Genomic DNA, 21,598 nt, shown 5'->3' with positions numbered 1-21,598 from the left:
AACATTACTAGGTATTTGGGTGTAAATTTGTTGTTTAATCTAAAGCATCTTCAATGACTACAGCTCCCAAATGTTTTGATTTTTACACTTATATGTATGTCCCTTACAGTTTTTGTAGCTATTTTTGAGGGAATACTTAGAGAAAATACTATTGAGTAACTTCTGTGAAAAATGAGGTAACTAAAGATGATACTATCCTATATCTTTCTTACCTTAGAATTGCAAACAGCTATGTTAGCAGGCAGCTGGGAAAACTGCTTCAACTCAAATACATCATGTGCTGCCCATCGGCTCATGTGATTTTCAGCTTTGCTCGATCCAATCACATTCTGATTTGAGTGAATATAAGCCACTTCCTGAACGCCATCTAGGAGGTAATTGATATTTTTTAAGTGATGTATCAGTATACAGCAGTATGGTTCCACAAAAACACATTATTCTTATTTTTAATACTCAAGAGAAACATCAACACCACAATACTCTTTAGGAAAAATATTGAAAAGAGAGAGAGTTCAAATATGTTAGTATAGGTTACCTTGGAAATGCCTTTTCCTTCTCATCAATGTGAGATGAGAACTACTGATAGTAGGTAACAATCTTTAAACTTGAAATGGAGGTTTTGGCCAAGAGAAAAGTCATGGTTGAGGAAGGTACTCTCTATGAATTTTATTGTTAATTAAAAAAAAAAGTTGTTCACTAATTTAAAGAATGAAACCAACCTTCTCTGTTCCTTTAAACATGTACTTGATTACACTGATGGAATGGGAGCATGGGGTTTATGACTAGGGAGTTTCGTTTGATTGGCTTTGCTCAGTTTTATTGTTTGTATTTTGTCTTTTTTGTACATATGCCCAGAGAATGTCAAGATGAGAGCTTTTTAGGAAATGAAAAAAATTAACTCATGGCTTTTATCTGAAAGAGGTTTTAAAAATAGCTACGATTTTTATTGCTTTGCTTCTAGGCACCTATAATTCATTTTTGAATTGTGATCATAAAAGAGAAGGCCAGAACCAAGGCCTATAAATGCTCCCTCCAACAGCTCTGGCAATGAACCTCAGGTATGACCTTCAACACTTGTGCTGTTTCAGTACTGAACCTCTCCAACCAGAAATTGCCAATCATGCAAACATAAAACGTTGTTAAATAATATGATGAGACAGTAACTAGCGTAACATTCTCCTTAAACTTCAAAATACCAGGTACTATATATGGCACATAATTTCAAAACCTTCACAGCAGAAAATTTACTCAGATGTTTCTTAATTTTGATGACACATGTTATCCATTGTTCAAAATAGCATTAGTTCTAAACTAACTACTGACACCTTTTGCACAGTAAAAAACAAACAAACAAACAAAAAACTGAGCTGATTATTTAAAAAACAGTTTATGCAATAATTCCTCAAACCTAAAATCTAACTGTAGCACACAAACCAAAGGATAATTCAGTACTTATTTACAATGATACCAAAATATATATAATAATGAACTCTTAAATGAGAATGCTAATAGCCACAAAGAAGGCCTGATTTGTACATAAATCAAATACAACAATTAAGATTTCTATAGCAAAATATCCTTGCTTGTATCTCAGCTTCTTTCACATAATTTTTGGGGGAATAAGTCAGACATTTGTGAAGGCAACGCCTTAAAATCACCATACAGATTCTGGGCAGAGGGTGGTAACAAGAGAAGCAGGAGAATCTCTGAATCTGTACACAGAAACAGACAGCAACCAGACAGCAAAACCAAAAGCCCACGGACATTTACATCAAAATTAGGTAACAAGATACCCTCATGACACCTAAAGTACAAGCAGGTGGGAAAAATCTCCACTAGCTATGAACTCTGCACGGTTTCAGTATCTGTGTGAAAGGAGGAAGAAGCAACAGGGCGCCCGACAGACCTAAAAACAGGAGACCCCAGAACTGCCAACAGGTATTCACCGGAAAGCACAAGGGGCCAGCTGGGGAACAGCAGCTGAATCTGGAAGGTTTCCTGCTCTCCAATGCTGAGAGGGTGCACGGAGGACACAGTAAGAAGGCCTAGAGGGGCTAAAGCAGGCCAACTGCTAGAACTCCCAAAACTGACCCACCAGGGCCCCCACCCAGGTCAGGGCCCAACAAAGAGGAAAAACTGCTGGGGGAGAATCAAAATAAGTAGGATAGGAAGAACAAGGATGAGGGAAAGAAAAGATCTAGAGTAAAGCAAGGGAGAGCCAGAGGAAGGTCCAACACAGTGCAGCACTCTACATGGAAATAACATATGGGTCTCTGTGAAGTGAGAAAAGATTTTCTAAGCTCTGCTTCATTTGTAAAATTTAGAGTAAGTAATTTCATATAAAAATGACCAAGGGAAAAGCAGCACGGTCAAATCTCATAAAAATTACTGTGAGAAAAAAGAGAACAAGCAGAATAATATCCCTCCAATGAAAACGTGCTAGAAAGATGTGCTCACAAAACAGAAAAAGACATGAATCAACAACGCAAATCAGAATTAGAGGAACCCAGCAATGAGTGATAAGAACTTAGGAAAGACTTAAATTTTTTTTTTTTAATTTCAAAAATGAAGACTAAACTAGAAGGAACATAAGTGGGAATAAACACAACAGATAAGCCTTAAGAGAAACAAACAACATTTTAAAAAAGCAAAACGAAATGAACAGATCAAAAAGATGAGACAATGTGACAAAAACTGAAGATAGGCAAAGAAGACTGAACATCTGAATAATAGGAGTCCCTGAAGAAGAAAGCCAAAGCAAAGGAATAGAAAAAGTAACCAAAAACACTAGTACAAGCAAGTCTTTCCCAAAATAAAATTTAAGTGAAAACAACACTGTGTATATGAGAATATGGACCCAGGATAACCAACATCAAAACACAATCTAGTAAAATTATTGGACAATAATGAAAAGAAAAAAAATCCCCTGGGCACCTACGGAGAAGGAAAAAAAAAGAACACATAATACCACACTTTATGCCAAAAGAAAACAAAGCTACATATTTAAGACGCTCAAGAAAAGACAATGTGAGCCAAGTATTTTACATCCAGCAAAACTGACTTTCAGGTATAAGGGCACAAAACTATTATTGCAAGAATCTCAGGGAATATTATTCTCACGAACACTTCTTGAGGAATTACCAGACAGTCAGATTCAGACAACCAGAATGACGTGAGGAGCACTGACATTAAGGACTGATGGGGAGCATGAAATGTGTAGTTACCTGTGGACCAAGTGAGGTCTAAGAGAAGGGTAGTATATAATGCAATGTCTATATCTCTGACAAGAAAGACATAGTATATTCATTTTAAAAATGGAAGAAAAGGGAGAGTAGAGGCAAAAACAGATAAACCCTAAATGTTGTCAGTAATCAAACTGTGGTAGTACTGCTATTTTATTCTTTGTGTAATACGGGATAAAGCAAATGAGCAACAATGGGGCATTAAAAGTAAATCATTCCCTATATGCTTGAGAACCAGAATTATCAATATTGTAGAACTGGTATTCAAACATAATAAAGAGGCTAAATGAGAGCTCTATCGCTCAAATTAAGTATCAATACAAAAAAGTGTAAATATAAACTCGAGGTATTTTATCATCATCACAAATATGTGTACATAAATACATATATAAAAATATATCACAAATATATGTATACATACACATATCTTTTATTTATATATATAAAGAGATATATATATACAATCTGGCCACTGAAAAGGCCCAGAAATAATAACCAAGTCCACAGTAGCAATGATCATTACTAGCACCATACTGTGGTCTGGAAACACACTTTCTCTCTAACAGAAAACCAAGACTTCTTGGAATAATGACTGATTGTAGGTCTGGGACAGAAAATGGATGAGATGATCCTGGAACATCTTGTTAAGACTAGACAACAAAGAGGCTTCCAAAATGACTAGCAGCATGCCAAAAGGCTTCAGGAACCAAAATATTCATTTCAGAGACTCCCTTCTATCCACAGATAGGACAATGGAGCCTTAATAATATTATTAATTGCAATGAATTGAGACCCATTAAATGTGTTTGAATCAATTACTAAGAAAAGAATGGGTCATTCTTATGGCATATAGACATATTTAGTTTTTACTATACTATAAACTGGTAAATAAAGCAAGCAATTAGCATTTTTCCTGTCTCTCATATATGGATGGGCCACTGGGTAAGCAATAGTAGATGAGGGGAAGTAGTGAAGTACCTCTTTACAAAAGCATTCTAAATAATTAAACGAAAATGAAAGGAGATAAACAGAAAATATTTTGCTACTCTGAATGACTGAATACATAAGTATAGGTATTAAGCATCAATGGCTGCTAGGATCATAAAGAGAGAATAAACATTTTGTGCCTACTGCAGTCTTGTTAAACACTAACTTTTATCTTGCCAAACGAACTGAACCTGAGTCTGATCCAGTCTCAGGAACCAACTGCTCTTTTGCAGGCAATATAGAAGACAGAAGAACATGTTTAACTGCATGGAGAGGATGCAATTAGCGAAATACAAACTGAGGGAAACTCTGTAAGACATGGTCCAGGTACTTCCATAGTTACATTGTAAGGCAATGAAAGGGATGAGGATTCCTGTAGATTAAAAAAGACTGCCTAACATTTTTTAAAAATGTATGAGACTGGACCATAATACCTAGTGATATGGTTTGGCTGTGTCTCCACTCAAATCTCATCTTGAATTGTAGCTCCCACAATCCCCATGTGTCATGGGAGGGACCTGGTGGGAGGTAACTGAATCATGGGGACAGGTCTTTCCCATGCTGTTCTCGTGACAGTAAGTCTCATGAGATCTGATGGTTTTATAAACAGGAGTTCCCCTGTACAAGCTCTCTCTCTCTTTTCCTGCCACCAACCATGTTAAGACATGACTTGCTCCTCCTTGTCTTCTGCCATGATTGTGAGGCCTCCCTAGCCATGTGGAACTATGAATCCATTAAACCCCCTTTTCTTCTCAGTCTCAAGTATGTCTTTATCAGCAGTGTGAAAACAGATTAATTCACCTAGAGATGCACATTTGGTGATAAAACCATATAAATGTAAATAAGTAATTATTATAGAAGCTAGAATAATTGGTATTTATGGGGGCAGAGGAGTTATGATTTAGAGGGGCACATGGAGGGGGTCCTGGGGTAGATGGCAACATTATCTTGACCTACATGTGGTCTCCCATTTATCCTGCTACCCAACCCTTCCTTATTTGTGCCTCAATGCAGCATCTTGATTTCAGGGCTATTTTACAAGTTAATTCAAAGTATCTCACAGACTACTTGATAAAACAAATATACTTTTTAAAGTTTTCAGAATGTCTTTAGTTACCTAAAAATTTATCCATTGATTCATATGACTGCTCTTGATTGACAGCTTTCTCATTTGAACATTTCATTGGTTTTCTTGGCATGACAGTGCTACTTTTCTTATTATGGCTAGGCAATTTTGAAGAAAAACTGGTTCTGTCTTTTACAGTTCTTGTTCTATGGCTCTGTTTAGAGAAACTGAAGTGGCTGACGGATAAACTCTCATCTGAGGATGAATAATCATCAATAAACTGAGAGTTATGATCCTCATTTGTTGCATATACTTGGTTTGTTTTGTTCACTGTTTTGGGAGAATTGTGAAGTTCTTTTTTGGTTTCCTTTATTCTCTTAAACCTCAATGAACTCTTCCTTACTCTTGACTTGGAAGAAATTTCAATGTCATCAGATTCATCACTGATATCGCTGGTGCCTTTTCTTTTCACAATACATTTCAGGGTTGTGTTCTCAGGACTTAACTTTTCTGAAATTATTCCATTTCTTTGGTCATCAGTCTTTCGACCATTATCATTATTCCTTGTTTTTACAGAGTGTTCTGTTTCAGAATCCTCAGAACCCTCCAAGGGTGGCTTAAATCTTATACTGTTGTCGGGGAATCTCTCAGTTGTATGTTGTGTAGGACAGATGACATCACTATCTTCTGATTCTGTGTCATTCTGTAAAATGCAATGTTTATCTGTATTTTTAAATTTTTTCTCATCAGACTTAGAAGAAATAGTCTGTTCTAAAGTCTTCTCACTTTTATAAAAAATATGCTTTTCTTTTGGATTTAGGATGTTATCTAATTTCTGATATTTTGAAGTACAAAGAGAGTCCTGATTTTTCTCACAACCAGCATCTTTGGCTTCTGTTGAAAGGCATGTGGGCTGCTCATCAGAACTTTCATCATCAGAGGCAGTATTTCCATCACTGTCCTCAACTGCTTTACATTTTGTTTCAAACAATTTTGAGAAACCACACTGGAGTAAGGTAAGCTGTCCTGGAGAGCTGGAAGCTTTATTTGAATCGGGTGCTCTGTTTTTGGCAGTCTTTACTCCTGCGGCTCCCACTGGCTCTTCATCACTGAAGTCGCTGCAGGGATCACACACTTCCTTTGCCAGTGGCTCTGCAGCTTGTTCTGGACCTCTGCATTCCTGACAGTCAGGCTCTCCAGGCTACAGAAGAAACAATGACAAAAACATCAGAAAACCTCAAGATATAATATGGAATCAAGTGAAAAGGAATCAACTTTGGGCAGGTAATTTAGGTACAAGTGTATCACTTAGTGTTTTCTAAAAGTACAACATTTAATAAACATTTAGTAAAGGGTTTAATATCATAGTCTAGTAGTCTTTTCTTTTTCCATGTTGAATATTGTTTCAAAATAAAACTGTTTAAACTTGAATACCATATCATCAAAGTATTTTGAAAAAAAACACAAAGTGGAGTGTTTGGCTTCTAAGATGCAAGGACACGTAATTCTGGCCTCGAAAGTGAAAAGCATACAACTTACTGCTTAAGAATTACTGGAGTTTACTGTCATCTAGCAGACACTTCTAATCATGCTTTAAGAATAAGACAGATTACAGGAGTTAACAAGGTAAAGAATTCACGACTGGAAAATTGTTCTAATTGATTAAAAAGGCCAATAGGCTCTTGATCACCAGAAATAAAGAATTTTGAAGTAAAATTTGCTACAAATTTAAATTCAATATGTAACTTTTTCACATTAGTCAGAGTTAAATATACCCTAGTTTTCTAAAACTGAGCCTCTAATAGTAAAATATTGCGGGAAAGTATTATCTGCTAATACTTTTGCCAATATTTGATATTCATATATTTCTTTAAATTTATAAAAATTTCATCCCCAATTTAAAGTCATTGGACTGGTATAAACTGACAGTTAAGACTCTAAAAACAAACAAGAAAAAACCAGAAACAATAACAAAAAACCTTCCACACATGCTTTTTACCTTTAAGATGGCCTTAGGATGAAATAAAGATTTGGTGGTACATGAGATGGCAAACTACTAAAAAGATCACAAAATTAAGGAATCAAATAAAATATCTGCTTTCAGTTAGAGAATAACTTTAATATTTGGCTTCAATAATTTTAAATACACATTGGTGGTGATTTTTCCATTTAACTTACCATTTAGTCAAAAATTATTTATTTGGGATGGGTTTAGTTATCTAGGTGGTAATGGATTTACAGTTTGGGGTAGTTAAAATTCAGTTTAGCTGTAAATGGCTGAATTGCTCCTGAATTTGTTATATGAATGTTAAATCAGCCTTAATTATTAATTTTACCCATAGTCCTCTGACTTTGTGTCCTTGACTCTTAATTTTTTTTTTACAGGCTATAAAATGAAGGAAAAAGGAAAAGAAACAAAATTGTCACAGTGCATGTTTTCTAGGTGTTGTAGGCTACAAGCTGAAACATTACATACCATTTCCAGTTTGTGTGCTGGAGGTCCCTCTTTCAACCACGTTGTGGCTGTCATGATCCCTGCTTCCACTTGGCCTTCTCTCTATAATGTCAGTAAGAAAGAATGCAGATAGCCATGCAACACAGGGGGTAGCCACAACCAGATAAGCAATAGCAAGGCAATGCTGTTCTTGAAGTTAAGAAAGAAACATTGCATGCAGCTTGCTTTAGCATTCTTAAAGTTATTTTTCAACTTGCTAATGAAGAAACTCATATATAAACATTTATAAAACATTTAAAAAATACTCTTAATTCTTGTCTTAAAGTTTACTTTTACAGACACAGAAAACTAACACTTTCCAGCCAACTTCATTAAAAGTACTAGTGGGGAGAGGGAGAGTGAAGAAATGTTATATATTTACCCAGTATGATATCCGTAACAACCATTCCCATATAATAATTATGGTAAGGACATGTTAACATTTCAAACACCACAATGTTGAATATTGGGAACTTGATATTCTAGCCTATATTGTTACTATATTTATTGTTCATATTCATTTGAAAATATCCCTTAGGTATAGGAGGCATCAAAACAAAAAGGTCCATCCTACTATGAAATGAAAAACAATATTCCAGTTATATAACAGGCTTGCTACATCTTTGGGAAAGTATTTGGACTTTAAAGCTTCTGGTGTATCATTTAGCAGAAGTTCTAATGGCCTAGATTCTAGAATATTAAATTCTCCTCAAAAGGAAATCAATTCACTTTTTAAGGCTGTATGTGTTGCTAGAGCAAGAAGAAATAATACTATCATCACTACAGTTACAAATGCCCAACTGAAGAATACACAGACATACTAACGGCATGGTTCCAGCCACTTGGTATCCAGGGCAATGAGTGAGACTCTCCCCTATGGAACTCTAGGGAATGACAAATGGTTTCTGAATTGCTGCAAGTCCTTTACTCTCCATGCCTGGAGGCTATTACAGCAATGGGATGGGAAGCCTCACTCCCAGGCTACCATTTATCTCTGTAACAGAAGCTAAATGGCTACAACAGGTGAAAGTGGCAGTACTAGAAATCTTAAAGCTGCTGAAACTCCCTTATTATAGATAAATGGCCATTCCAGTCTTAAGCTGCTCAGGCCAAACACCTTGGAGCCATCCTTAACTTCTCTCTTTTTCTCATACCTTGTATCTGACCCATCAGCGAATCCTGTCAATGCCAGCTGGATAATATATACACCATCAAGCCACTTCTCACGCCACCCACCACCATCACCCTGGCTCAAGCCAACATCATCTCTCAGCTGGATTACTGTAGTATCCTCCTAACTGGCTTCTTGCTTATGTCCTTGTACTTCTATAGTCTAGTTTTCAATAGTAAGTCAAGCTAATATAAATCAGACTATGTCATCTTTCTGTTCAGAACCCTCTAACTGCTTTTTGTCTCATTCAAGTAAAAGTCAAAGTTCCTGCATGGTCTGGCTCTCTGTCATCTCTCTGGCTCCATCTCTTGCTCTCTTGCTTACCCCACTCTAACCAGTCTGGCCTCCCTGACATTGTGAGATCACATGGGGCATGTTCCTCCTTCAGGACCTCTGCATTTGTTTCCCCTGTCTAAAACACACCTTCCTGCCTCACCTCTTTGAATACTCAAATGCAGCCCTCAGAGCGAGGACTTCCTTGGCTACCCCATCTAAAACTGCAATGCCCCTTCCCTGACAGTCTCCATTTCCCTTCCCCGTTCTATTTTCTATCCTTAGAATCTACCTATCATAATACATTCTGTATTTTACTTATTTATTCTGTTTCTCATTTGTCTTCCCATATAGAATGTAGACTTCTGGTAGACAGCATCATTTTGTCTATTTTGTTCTTTTATGTATGTACCAGCTCTATGAACAGTACCTGACATTTCGCAGATGCTCAACAAATATTTGTAAAATGAACTCTCAATGTCTATCTTTGAAGAGAAACCATAATATAATGGAAAGTCAATGCAAAACAGAATGAAACTGCCCAGAAATCATAAGATTGTAAGTGTAAAGATTCAAATTTTTACTTCTTAAAACATTTTAAAACAGATTTTATACAACCTTTAAAAATTAAAAATGTCTCACATGAAGTGAAATACTTCTTTTACTTTATGATATGTGCTCCCATTATATGGGGCTAATAATAATATTTAGAAGCACCTTTGGACCAAAGCAGCATGAATCTAACCAACCCTGAATAAGTTTACATTCTAAATGATGACAAATGAGTAATTTTAATTCAAAATTTAACTTAATAATCAAGTGCCAATGATATGCCTAGCCAGACAAATGTAGGACATGGATGGCCTTGTCACCCCTTATTAATATCAATTAGAAAATAGGTTAATATCCTTAGTATTCTGGTATATTAAATAACTTAAAGACATTTTTAAAAAAGAAAATGTAAGACATGGATGGTCCTGTCATCAATAAACACTTCTGAAGGTGAAACAAGACATTCTTAGAATAACCAGTGAACAAGAGACTTTTTTTTTGAGTCGGAGTCTTGCGCTGTTACCCAGGTTGGAGTGCAGCGGCACAATGAACAAGAGAACTTTTTCTACTTAATAACCTGTCATCCTGATACGTCTCACATAACACTTGTTTAACAAAGAAATAGGTGGTTATTCTGATAAACACAGATAACTATGTCATAATATATGACAGAAAACAGGATAAATAATGTAATGCTAATACTACAGATAACGACTTTAACGTGAATATAAGCATGTCAAGTAGTACTCTGAGATGGAGGTAGCAGCTGGGTTTGGGAGCTGGAGGGCAAACAAAGTTACTGACATGAAAAGAGAAACTGGAAAGAACAAATTCATAAAAGAAACAGCGTATTTAAAAAGCAAGGGGAAAAGAACCCAAAAAGCAGGACTCAAATGGGTCACTGAATTCAGAATCAAATGTAATTACTATAAAATAGAAACTCAGCAGTCTACATCAGAAGTTGTACAATAGTAATAATATTTATAGGATTCAAATAATATATACTTTCCTCCCTGCAGCCATCCATGGTGTACTGCTGAACTTGTTCAGCGTACGATTCCTGACATTACGTGGTTATTATGTAAACGTTCTCTTCCACCTCCGGAGAAGATGGTTCAAGTTCCTCAAGGACAAGAACCAACTGCTCCTTGAACTGTCTTTATGGTACTTACTGAATAAATTAAGTACATTAAGATTTTACTACAAAGTCATGGAAATCAAGAGAAATAGCCTGAAGTTCTCTAAGACTCAGTTTCCTCATCTATCCCATGAGGAGGTTGAAAAAGATAATATTCCAGGATTTTATGATACCTATATGAATATCAAGTAGAAAATAGTTAATATCTTTAGTATTCTGCTATATAAAAGAACTTAAAAGAGTTTTTTAAAAAAGGATATAAAATATTTGTTTGAAGAATAAGAAACATCTGTATGTTGAGGATGAACACAACAGGGAGAGTTTAAAATATTGGTGTGGAATTTTTATTGGGAACAGAAAACAAAAAATCTCTGTGAGACATGAGAGTACATCTCAGGGAGTATTTGGTAACTTTTAATCAAAACACATTTTATATTTTTGTTTATTTAGGAAAACCTCTTTTTTTAGTTCCTGACTTCAGCAGCTGTTTTCAAAACAATAAGCTTCTCTCTGCCTATCTTAAAACGGCCTTGGAGTTCATACTGCTCTGTATATACGTTCATGTGTGTGCATTATGTGTAATTATGCATGGGAAAACCTTAGTTTAGAGGTATAATAATTCATTTCTTATTCTCTACAAGTAAAAATTCCAAGGCATTTTTGATAAAGAAAACCAAAAGTTTCTCTGAAAAGGCAACAGCAATTGTATTTCAAATTTCCTGAGGAAGAAAAACTGTATTTAAGATATTATTGAAAAGGTTAGAGAAGATGATCACACCTCCAGAATGTCCCTTGTAAGACAAGACCCTTGGGACCTCAGTTTGAAGAGGTTATGGATCCCAAAAAGCTCTCCTTGATGCTCTTTAGATCCTTGAACTGCTTCAAAATATCGTTTGGCATTTTCACTTCCAACCACCACGCAGTGAAGTTGCTAAAACAGAAAAAACACAAGATATTTTGAAGTGTTTGCTCCAACAATATGTCAGAATTTCCTGGCATTCCCTGTATATACACAGCTTTAGTTGGAGCAGGCAGAATCTCCTGAGGGAGGAAATTTTGTTTTAATTTCCCTGGCAGATGTTGCCATTATGGTGAAATAATAATAATCTGGCCAGTATTATTGAAACAGAGATCTTGTATTTCCTATTTTATCTGTTTTCTAACAACTGAGTCAAGATTACATCTCTATAGAATATAGAACCTGACATAAATGTTTAATAATAAAAGCATACATTTGAATTCACTTTTCTCCTTTTAAAACTCTTATTATAACAGGAACTACTAAAACTGGCAGAAGTAATTACTATATCACTAAAGTTAAATTACAATCTAAAGTAATGATATGATAACCACCTTGATGTCAAACTAATTGTGGCTTGACTACATTGTCTACTAACAGCAAAAGCCCTATCACTGTTTTAAGAAACACTGCATCTTCGACATAATTTTGAATACAGAAAGAACACTGACATGGAACATTTAAAAACACCACTTCAGTATCAACATTAATATGCACTCTCTAATTGCTGGATATTTTACTAAATGTAATATAAATATATAAAATTAAAATACAATCTGATTAACCCCAGGAGTATTTTAAAATTTCTTGAAAGAAAAAAAGAATGCACAGAATGTAAAATAACTAGAGTCCATTGATGGAGAAATTAGTAAAAAAAGATGCTTAAGGGCCGGGTGCAATGGCTCAAGCCTGTAATCCCAGCACTTTGGAAGGTGGAGGTGGAGGCAGGCAGAACACTTGATTTCAGGAGTTAGAGCCCAACCTGGCCAACTTAGTGAAACCCCTTCTCTACTAAAATACAAAAACTAGCTGGGCATGGTGGTAGGCATCTGTAATCCCAGCTACTCGGGAGGCTGAAGCAGGAGAATCACTTGAACCTGGTGGAGTCCGCAGTGACCCAAGGTGGCCATTGTACTCCAGTTTGGGTGACAAAGACTCCGTCTCAAAAAAAAAAAAAAAAAAGAGAAATGCTTAACTATTGAGATTATCATCAGAGTTCATTTGCACTGTAATAAGTGATTCTAGGCAACTAAAATTTTTGTTTATAACAGCTGCCATTTATTGAATATTTATTACACGTGTAGCATTTTATTTCCATACTCTTACTTAATCCTTACAACTTTATGTCATCTCAATTTTAGAAATAAAATAACTAAAATTTCTCTATTTTAAAAATAAAGTAACTTAAGTTTAGAGAAATTAAGTGACTTGCTCACAGCTGCCAGCTAAGTGTCATTCCTAGAATTTGTACCTTGGTTTGGCTGAATCTAAAATTTATACTATTAACTAATTTCTCACTTTCAAGACACCTCTCTTAAAACAAAACCCTCGGGACCTTCACTTAAAGAAGTTATGGATCAATATACCAACTTGATCAGTTTGACACCAAATGTCCAGAAACATGGGCTGTAATCTTGGGAGCACAAAATTACAATAACAATTGATGCAAGTGACAGCCCAGGGACCTATCGATTTTCCCCTTGTTACTGAACTACCTTAAACACCGATAATGTCAGACTGTAGGACCTGTAACTATAATCACCAAGGTAATTTGTAAGCCTCAATTTGAGTCTTTATAAGCTTCCTAGCAAAGTTTTATCACAAAATTTATAAAAAGCACATTAGTTTGCACTAAAGTGGCTCCAGTAAAAGTGGAAACCAGGTGCTTCCATCTGTAGGCTAGCTATAAAAAAAAATCATGTTAAAATTCAAGAGGGTAGGGGAAAAATTAGTAATTAGAAAATGTAGCTTAGTTTCTAGCTTATGAAAAATCCATACAAGGGAGAAAATGCTTGGATCTCATCATAACAACAGACAAAGAAAGAAGTAAAAAGAAAAGAACATTTATGATGTTAAGAAGTTCATGGCCATTCTTCCAACTTCAAGGCCAGCAGTGTGGCATCTTCGTATTTTTCTCTCTGACTCTTTGCTTCCTTACCATGGGTTATTAGGCAGTAGGGTCAGAGAAAGCAGAGATGAAGATGTGCACATCTGACCCTTATAAAAAAAACCCTTGTGATTACACTGGCCCATCTGGATAACCCAGGTGGTTTGGGGGATTATGATGTGAGCAATCTTTGGGAGACTATTATTCAGCCTACCACAGTAAAGAAGTGCAAAAAGAAGGATGGGAGCAAGTCGAAATGACACACAAGCCACCCTAATGGGTGCCCACTGGCCAAATATAAGACAGTGTCAACATTAAATAGTGATATTCAATGTGTTGTAATCTGTTACTAAAATGGGAAGCCATGAGACCACACAAATTAAATAGAAGGGAAAGCTCTTTTTTTAATGGTAGAGTTCCAAAGAACCACCAAGAAGGATAATGGAAAAAGAAAGTCACCACCTGACAACCATTACAGTGGTAGCTGATTCAGGCGGGAATCACAAATGAACACTAAGGGTTATGGGTGCAGGTTTGATGAGAAACTGGCAGTCTCAGAGGATCTCCTCATAAATTACACATCAATTACAAAGAAAAAAATAGTAACTTTGCAGTGGAGAAACTCAGCAGACACAAACTTGACCTGTGATCAAGGTTAGTAGGGCAAGTCACCCTCATGTGCCTTCTGACTGATGCAACGAGAAGAGCACAGTATCGTGTCTGTGGTATTCCTGCCAATACTGCTTGGCCTCAGTCTGGACATGAGGAAATATCAAATGGGCCTAGACTGAAGGACATCCTACACAAAGGCCTTATTCTTTAAAATTGTCAAGGTCTTGAAAGACAAAGCCTGTGTAATATTCTAGGTTGAAAAAAACTGAAGAGACACCAGTAAATGGAGCCATGATCCTTGATGAAATCCTGGACCAGGAAGGAAAAAGGAGACACTGCTGGGAGAGCTGGGGAAATTGAATGGGTCCTGTGGATTATAGCATGATGTTTTATCAATGTTAATTTCTTGATGTGAATAACTGCATTTTGGAGAGGAATGTGGGGAGTGAGGAAAGCGAGTTGTAGAACTGTATATACAACTGAGTGTTTAGAATGCATAAAACTGTTTTTTATGTATATTTAAGTAGGAGTGGGGAATATATACTAGAAATACACGTATACATTATTTGGGGAAATACATACTGGAAAATTTAGAGTGTTGCTTCTTTGGGGAAATACATGCTGATGAGAAGTCTAACTCTCTCTCAAATGACTCAGAAAAAGAATAAAGACAATAGCTGAGACAAAGAGAAAGCAGGTGTGTAAAATGTCAGCAAATAGGGAACGTGAGTGAAGCTAATTGGGGGTTCTTTCTGCTATTCTTGCAATTCTTCTGCAAACACTTCTAAATAACATTTACACACACACACACACACACACACACACACACACACACACACACACACACGAGATGACTTTCTGAATGCCAAACTTTAGATTGCTTAAATGCTCCAAACCTGAAGGAGCACAGCTGCTGTATAAGTGATGTTTATATTTTTAAAATGTATAAAATATCTGATTGCATCATCACAACAGATGCAACAAAAGATATCAAAATAAAAGTCCCTCATGAACAATACAGGTCACTCCTTATTAGTCTAACCAGTGCTGTAATGTTTAGGTGCATCCTCCTAGATATCTTTCAATGAAGTTAAAGCTATTTATACATACAGATGCTCCTTAATTGATGATGGGACTATAACTAGATAAACCCATTGTAAGTTGAACACACCATTAGGTCTAAAGTAGGTTTTGGACTCACGATAGGCTTATCTGGATGTGGCCCCATCGTAAGTAGACGAACATACTTCATACATAAATAGGTATATCATTTTAGCACCATCATAAAACTGAAAAAACATTAAGTTGAACCATGTCATAAAACAGTCTGTCACACAGCAACAGCTTTATTTGTAAACACATTGAAACACTGTAGATATTGTTCTATATATTGCTTTTTTGATTCACTTAAAAGTGTCTTCAGACATCTTGCCACATCAGTACATTTGATCTGACTACAATTTTTTAAAATTTTGCTGTCACGAAGTAATATAGGTATCAGAATTTATTCTGTTACTGTCGGACATTTAGGTTGTTTCCTTTGTTTTTTAAACAAATGAGAGCAATGCTAAGTAAAAACCCTTATCACCCTTCACTGTGCATATGTGAGAGGATTTCTGTCAGTTAGGTATGGAGCCTCGACAATACCTACACCAGCTGTACTCTCAACAATAGTGTATGAGCATCTCTCAAATGCCCCAAACAAAAATGAACAGCACCAATCTCCCCAACCCCACAAAAAACACCTCGATATGCATTTTTTTAAAAAAACTTTCACAGAATATACAATGCAAATGGTCTCATTTTCTATCTCTAGATTATGAGTGTGGTTAGAAAGATCTTTTCACATATGTGTTAACCACTTGCATTTTTTTCTTCAGTGAAATGCCTATTATTCTTTTTATTGGTTTGTAGGTCACACAGTTTGGCTGTGTCCCCACCCAAATCTCATCTTGAACTGCAGCTCCCATAATTCCCATGTGTTGTGGGAGGGACCCAGTGGGAGATAACTGAATCATGTGGGCGGCTTCCCCCCTACTGTTCTCATGGTAGTAAGTCTCATGAGATCTGATGGTTTTATAAGGGGAAACCTCCTTCGTTTGATTCTCATTCTCTTTGCCTGCCTCCATGTAAGATGTGCCTTTTGCCTTCTGCCATGATTGTGAGGTCTCCCCAGCCATGCAGAACTGTGAGTCCATTAAACCTCTTCTTCTTTATAACCCAATCTCAGGTATGTCTTTATCAGCAGCATGAAAACAGATGAATACAGTGGGAGTTCTTTATATTTTGCAGCTGCTGCTCTTTTATTACATGTATGGCAAACATTTGCTCCTAGACTCTCTTTGAATTTGGTTTGCAGTTCCTTTGTCATACAGAAGTTTCATACAAAAATATAGTCAAATTTACTTGGTATTTGCCTTAGAGGCTATACTAGTTTCCCAATTCTGCTGTAACAAAGTACTACAAATTGGATGTCTTAAAACAATAGAAATTTATTTTCTCATAGTTGTGGAGGCTAAATCTGAAATCAAGGTGTCCACAGAGCCATGCTCTGTCTGAAGATTCTAGGGAATGATCCTTCCTTGCCTCTTTCTAGCTTCTGGTAGCTTCTGGCAGTTGCTGGTAATCCATAGCATTCTTTGGCTTGTGGTGGCATCACTCCAATCTCTGCCTCCATTGTCACATGGTGTTCTTCCTCTGTGGCTGTCTGTATACAAATTTCCCCCTTCTTATAAGGTATCAGTCAATGGATGACAGCCCATTCTCATCCAGTGTGACCTCATCTTAACCTCATCTGTAAAGACCCTACTTACAAATAAGATCACATTCACAGGTACCAGGGCTTAGGACTTCAACCTATCTTTTGAGGGGAAAGGACGCAATTGACTCAAAACAGATGCTTGGTAAAAGATTTTCATATTTATGTTCATGAGAGATATTCATCTGTTATTTTCTCTTCTTGCAATGTCTTTGTCAAGTTTGGTATCAGGATTCTTCCGTCTTTGTGAAATAAGTTGGAAGTGTTCCCTCTTCCTCTGTTTTCAAAAACAATATTAAGTGTTTGACAGAATTTACCACTGAAGTCATCAGGGCTGGAATCTATCTTTGTGGGAGAGTTCTGAATTAACAATTTAGTTTCAACCAGTCTGGGCAACATAGTGAAACTGTCTCTACAAAAAATAAAAATAAAAAATTAACTTGGTGTGTTGGCACACACCTATAGTGCCAGCTACTCGTGATGCTGAGGTGGGAGGATCATTTGAGCCTCTCACAGTTTTGGGAGCCAGAAATCTGCAATCGGTATCACTGAACTGAAATCAAGGTGTTGACAGGACCACACTCCTTCTGGAGGCTCTAGGAAAGAATCTATTTCTTGCCTCTTCCAGCTTGCGGTGGCTACCAGCATTCCTTAGCTTCTGGCACACCACTCCGATCAATGCCTCTGTGGTTACACTGTCTTCTCCTCTTCTGTGTCAAACTGTCCTCCAGCTCTTTCTTATAAGGACACTTGTAGTTAATCCAAGATAATCCCCGAATCTCAAGACCCATAATTTAATCACACATGCAAAGATTCCTTTTCCATATAAAGTACCATTTACAATTTCCAGGGATTAGAAATTGATATTTTTGAGGGCCAGTATTCAGCCCACTATACTGCCTTTTTCAAAGTGTTTACTTTCCTAAACTGTTGGGTAATTATTTCTGGCTGGGATATTCATCTGCTTTTAAATACTTCACACGCTTATCTCTGTCTACTGCAGTGCTTATCTGAAAAACAGTGGAGGGTGCAAGTAATTAGGCTTCTGGGCAACAGGAGGGACTTTCTTCTGAATATTAGAAATATTTGGAGCTCTGTCTTGCTTCTTTGCTTCCAGTACTTCTACTTATTGTTCTCACTTGAGAGTAGACACCTCTGCTGGCTGTAATTTGGTCCAAACGGGATAAGATTATAAGGGATAAACTGTCTTGTTACACCATCAGTGATACCCCAAGGCTTCCTTCTTTTTTAGTAGCTGCTGACTCTAAGCTTGGAATATCCAGAGGCTGCACCTACCTTTTCAGTAGTTTTCTTCTGACTAAGTTTAGGTTGGCTTCTTCCTTCAATCAGATCCCAACTTCCTTGTCTTTTAGGACTCCTTACAATTTTGGGGCCACCAAGAAAACTCTTCTTGCTTTCTAACATTTTTACAGGTTTTTTCTTTTTTTTAAAGAACATAATTTTTTTTTTTTTTTTGTCCCCGCAAAAGATTGAAGGCCAACCTGGGAGGCTAGAAGGTATGCTCCATTGGTTTAAATTCCAAACTATCTTTAAACCATATTTAGTGCCTTTTCCTTACATGATTGCCATTTTCTCTTTATTTGTGTCATATAAAGTTCTTAAATTACCTCATCTTCTGAAGCCTCTTTTATTATATACTACTGTGTAATGTATATTTTATAACAAGACATTTCATTTCATTAAATGAGTCAGATGAATAGGTAAAAAAGAAATGTATACAGTAATGGACCGAAAAAAATTACTACATAATTGAGGAAAGACTCTTACTTGAGAGAAGTCTAAGACAGTACTCAAAAGAACAGCTCCTAAGATGAGTAACTTCCCACTTTTTCCCAAGGTTGGTTAAATAGGTTAGAAAAAAATAATTTTCAAGTAGTTGTGCTATACCAAAAAAAAAAAAAAAAAAAAAAAAAGATCAACTGTTTATTATAGAGCTAAAAGCTTTAAGAAAAACAGAAACTGCTGTGTACGACTCTATTTTTAGAATGAAGAAAATAGCATAAATTTAAGATTGGATCACCACTCTTAGGTTAACTACCAACACATGTGGCAGATGTTTGCTCTTAAATAGATGCCAACTGAACATATAGGAAGCAATTCAAATGCAATATTTACGATTACACTTGAACCTTATTCCAGATTGTCTCAAGTATCCAGTTGTAAACTAAATAAATATTGTTTGTTTAGAGGCATAAATGAAGTAGTAATTGATATGCCAAGCATATTTAAGAGTTAATGCAATTTTAGACAAATACTAAAAGTACCAGGAAAGTAGTTAGCACACTTAAGTTCTGTTCCTATAATTTCATTTACTGGCACATCTCTGGGGTCCTAGTTTCATCATGTACAGTATGTACCTCTAAGGCAGTGCTCCCTAATCTTCATGTGATGGCACCTATAGAGAATGGTAACATATGAATATCTACCTGGTGTAAAAAGAAGAGGTTAGTCAAGGCTGGCAGCTAGCTGATATGGTTTTGCTGTGTCCCCACCCTAATTTTATCTTGAGTTACAGTTCCCATAATCCCCACGTGCTGTGAGAGGGATCTGGTGGGTAAGTGAATCATGGGGCAGTTATACCCATGCTGCTGCTTCCATTACAATGAGCTCTCAAGAGATCCGAAAGTTTTATAAGTGGCTTTTCCCTCTTTGCTCAGAACTTCTCCTTCCTGTCATCATGTGAAGAAGGGCACGTCTGCTTCCCCTTCCACCATGATGGTAAGTTTCCTGAGGCCTCCCCCACCATGTGGAACTGTGAGTCAATTAAACCTCTTTCCTTTATAAACTACCCAGTCTTGGGCAGTTCTTTATGGCAGCATGAGAATGAACTAACACACAGGCTTAGGTACTCTTGCTGTCCAGAAAGCTGTGGGACCAACACCTCAGTGCACCTGTAGCCCATTTGTGGTAAACCATTATATCTTGGCCTGTAGTTTGGGGAGCTGTGACCTTGCTACTCAAACTGTGGGCTGCTGATTAGTTTTACTAGGACTCTTGGGAGCCAGTTAAATATTCCACATCATGAGCTCTACCTCAGACCTACTAAATCAGAATCAGTATTTTGACAAGATCCCTAGGTAATTTGCATGTACACTAAAGTTTAAGAGGCACTACTCTAGAAAACTTTCAGCTCAAAAATTCAATGAACCCAAAAATTAATCTGTTTCATAGAAGTGTATTCAAGGGTATTTTTTATGACCTTATTAAATTCTACATGATACAGTAAAATTTAAAACTTTCATATTACACAAGTTTTTCCTAATTTTTAAAAACATAAATGTTGACCTCTGAAACAGAAGGGAAACATATTTACCTGCTTGTATACCTGTCGTAAATACATGATTTCCTCCACAGTTCCCAAGGATATCAGCCTAAGCACTTTGACATCTCTACACTGTCCAATCCTGTATGCTCTGTAAAAAGATTAAAAATACAAACAAAAATCAAGTGAAACAACTTTGGGTTCAAGAGGTAGCTCGGGAACATAAAAATGGAAAATTATTAAAATTTTAATTAATTTAAAAATAAACATTTTATGTTTATGCTATGTTATTTAGTAATAATTAAAAAATTCAAATTCATATAAAAAGATGTTATTAAGGAGAAAAGTATTATAGAAAACCTACGAATAGCAACTTCATTTCTGTTATAAACATCACCTTCCACTGTTTAAAAACTTTTCCTAAATTTAGGTTTTTCTTTTATAGCAGCTTTAAGCTTACAGATTGTTCCCCAAAGCTTTCATTTATATAAAAATCCCCAAAATGCCAACTAATCCATAGAGCCAGAAAGTAGACTAGTGGTTGCTTGCGGATAAGGGGATGGGGAAGAATGGGAGGGATGGGTCACAAAGGGGCAGAAGGAAAATTCTGGGGTGATGGGTATGTTCATTATGTTAATTGTGGTGATGGTCTCACAGGTACATAAGTCAAAACTTATCAATTGTATACTTTAAGTATGTACAGTTTATTGCATGTCAATTATACTTTATTAAAACTATTAAAAAGTAAAAAAACCCCACAACTTAGCAAAAAGTAGTTAATCAACTGGAAAGTCTATGGAAGTGCTGGTTTACAGTCCTCATCTGTAGAGATTTCAATTCGGTAGATCTGACTGAATCACTCAGTTGACTGGCATCCAAGGTGTTTCCATACAGCCCATGGATGGTTTTAATTAGTGCTAATTAAAATTCTAAACTGATTCATCACAGTGGTTTAGCTGTGGGTCTATTCCCCACAGCTTCTCTCATATGGAGGCTTTATACGATGCTCTGTATGAGCACCCAATGCCTGTTACAGTTGCTGAGGGGAACCGGGGCAAGGCCATACTGCCTATATGCTTGAAAACGTTACAATTCGGGGGAAATTTATCTTTGAAC

At 36.4% G+C, this 21,598-nt stretch overlaps 1 protein-coding gene across 8 annotated transcripts in view; it reads right to left on the bottom strand.

Annotated features, from left to right (window-relative positions):
* Positions 1–21,598, bottom strand: part of LOC105498929 (ERCC excision repair 6 like 2) — a 153,296-nt gene that overhangs the window by 54,920 nt on the left and 76,778 nt on the right. For all 8 annotated transcript variants that reach the window (XM_071077447.1, XM_071077440.1, XM_071077445.1 and 5 more), the window contains exons 13-17: positions 20,534–20,633; positions 11,702–11,854; positions 7,772–7,852; positions 5,347–6,496; positions 213–367 (exon numbers count right to left, since the gene is read on the bottom strand). In XM_071077447.1, coding sequence (XP_070933548.1) covers positions 213–367; positions 5,347–6,496; positions 7,772–7,852; positions 11,702–11,854; positions 20,534–20,633 — 1,639 coding nt within the window. The remainder of the gene's footprint in view (positions 1–212; positions 368–5,346; positions 6,497–7,771; positions 7,853–11,701; positions 11,855–20,533; positions 20,634–21,598) is intronic.

Source organism: Macaca nemestrina, chromosome 14 (assembly GCF_043159975.1).
Source record: "Macaca nemestrina isolate mMacNem1 chromosome 14, mMacNem.hap1, whole genome shotgun sequence".
NCBI lineage: Eukaryota > Metazoa > Chordata > Mammalia > Primates > Cercopithecidae > Macaca > Macaca nemestrina.
This window is presented reverse-complemented; position numbering and strand designations above follow the sequence as displayed.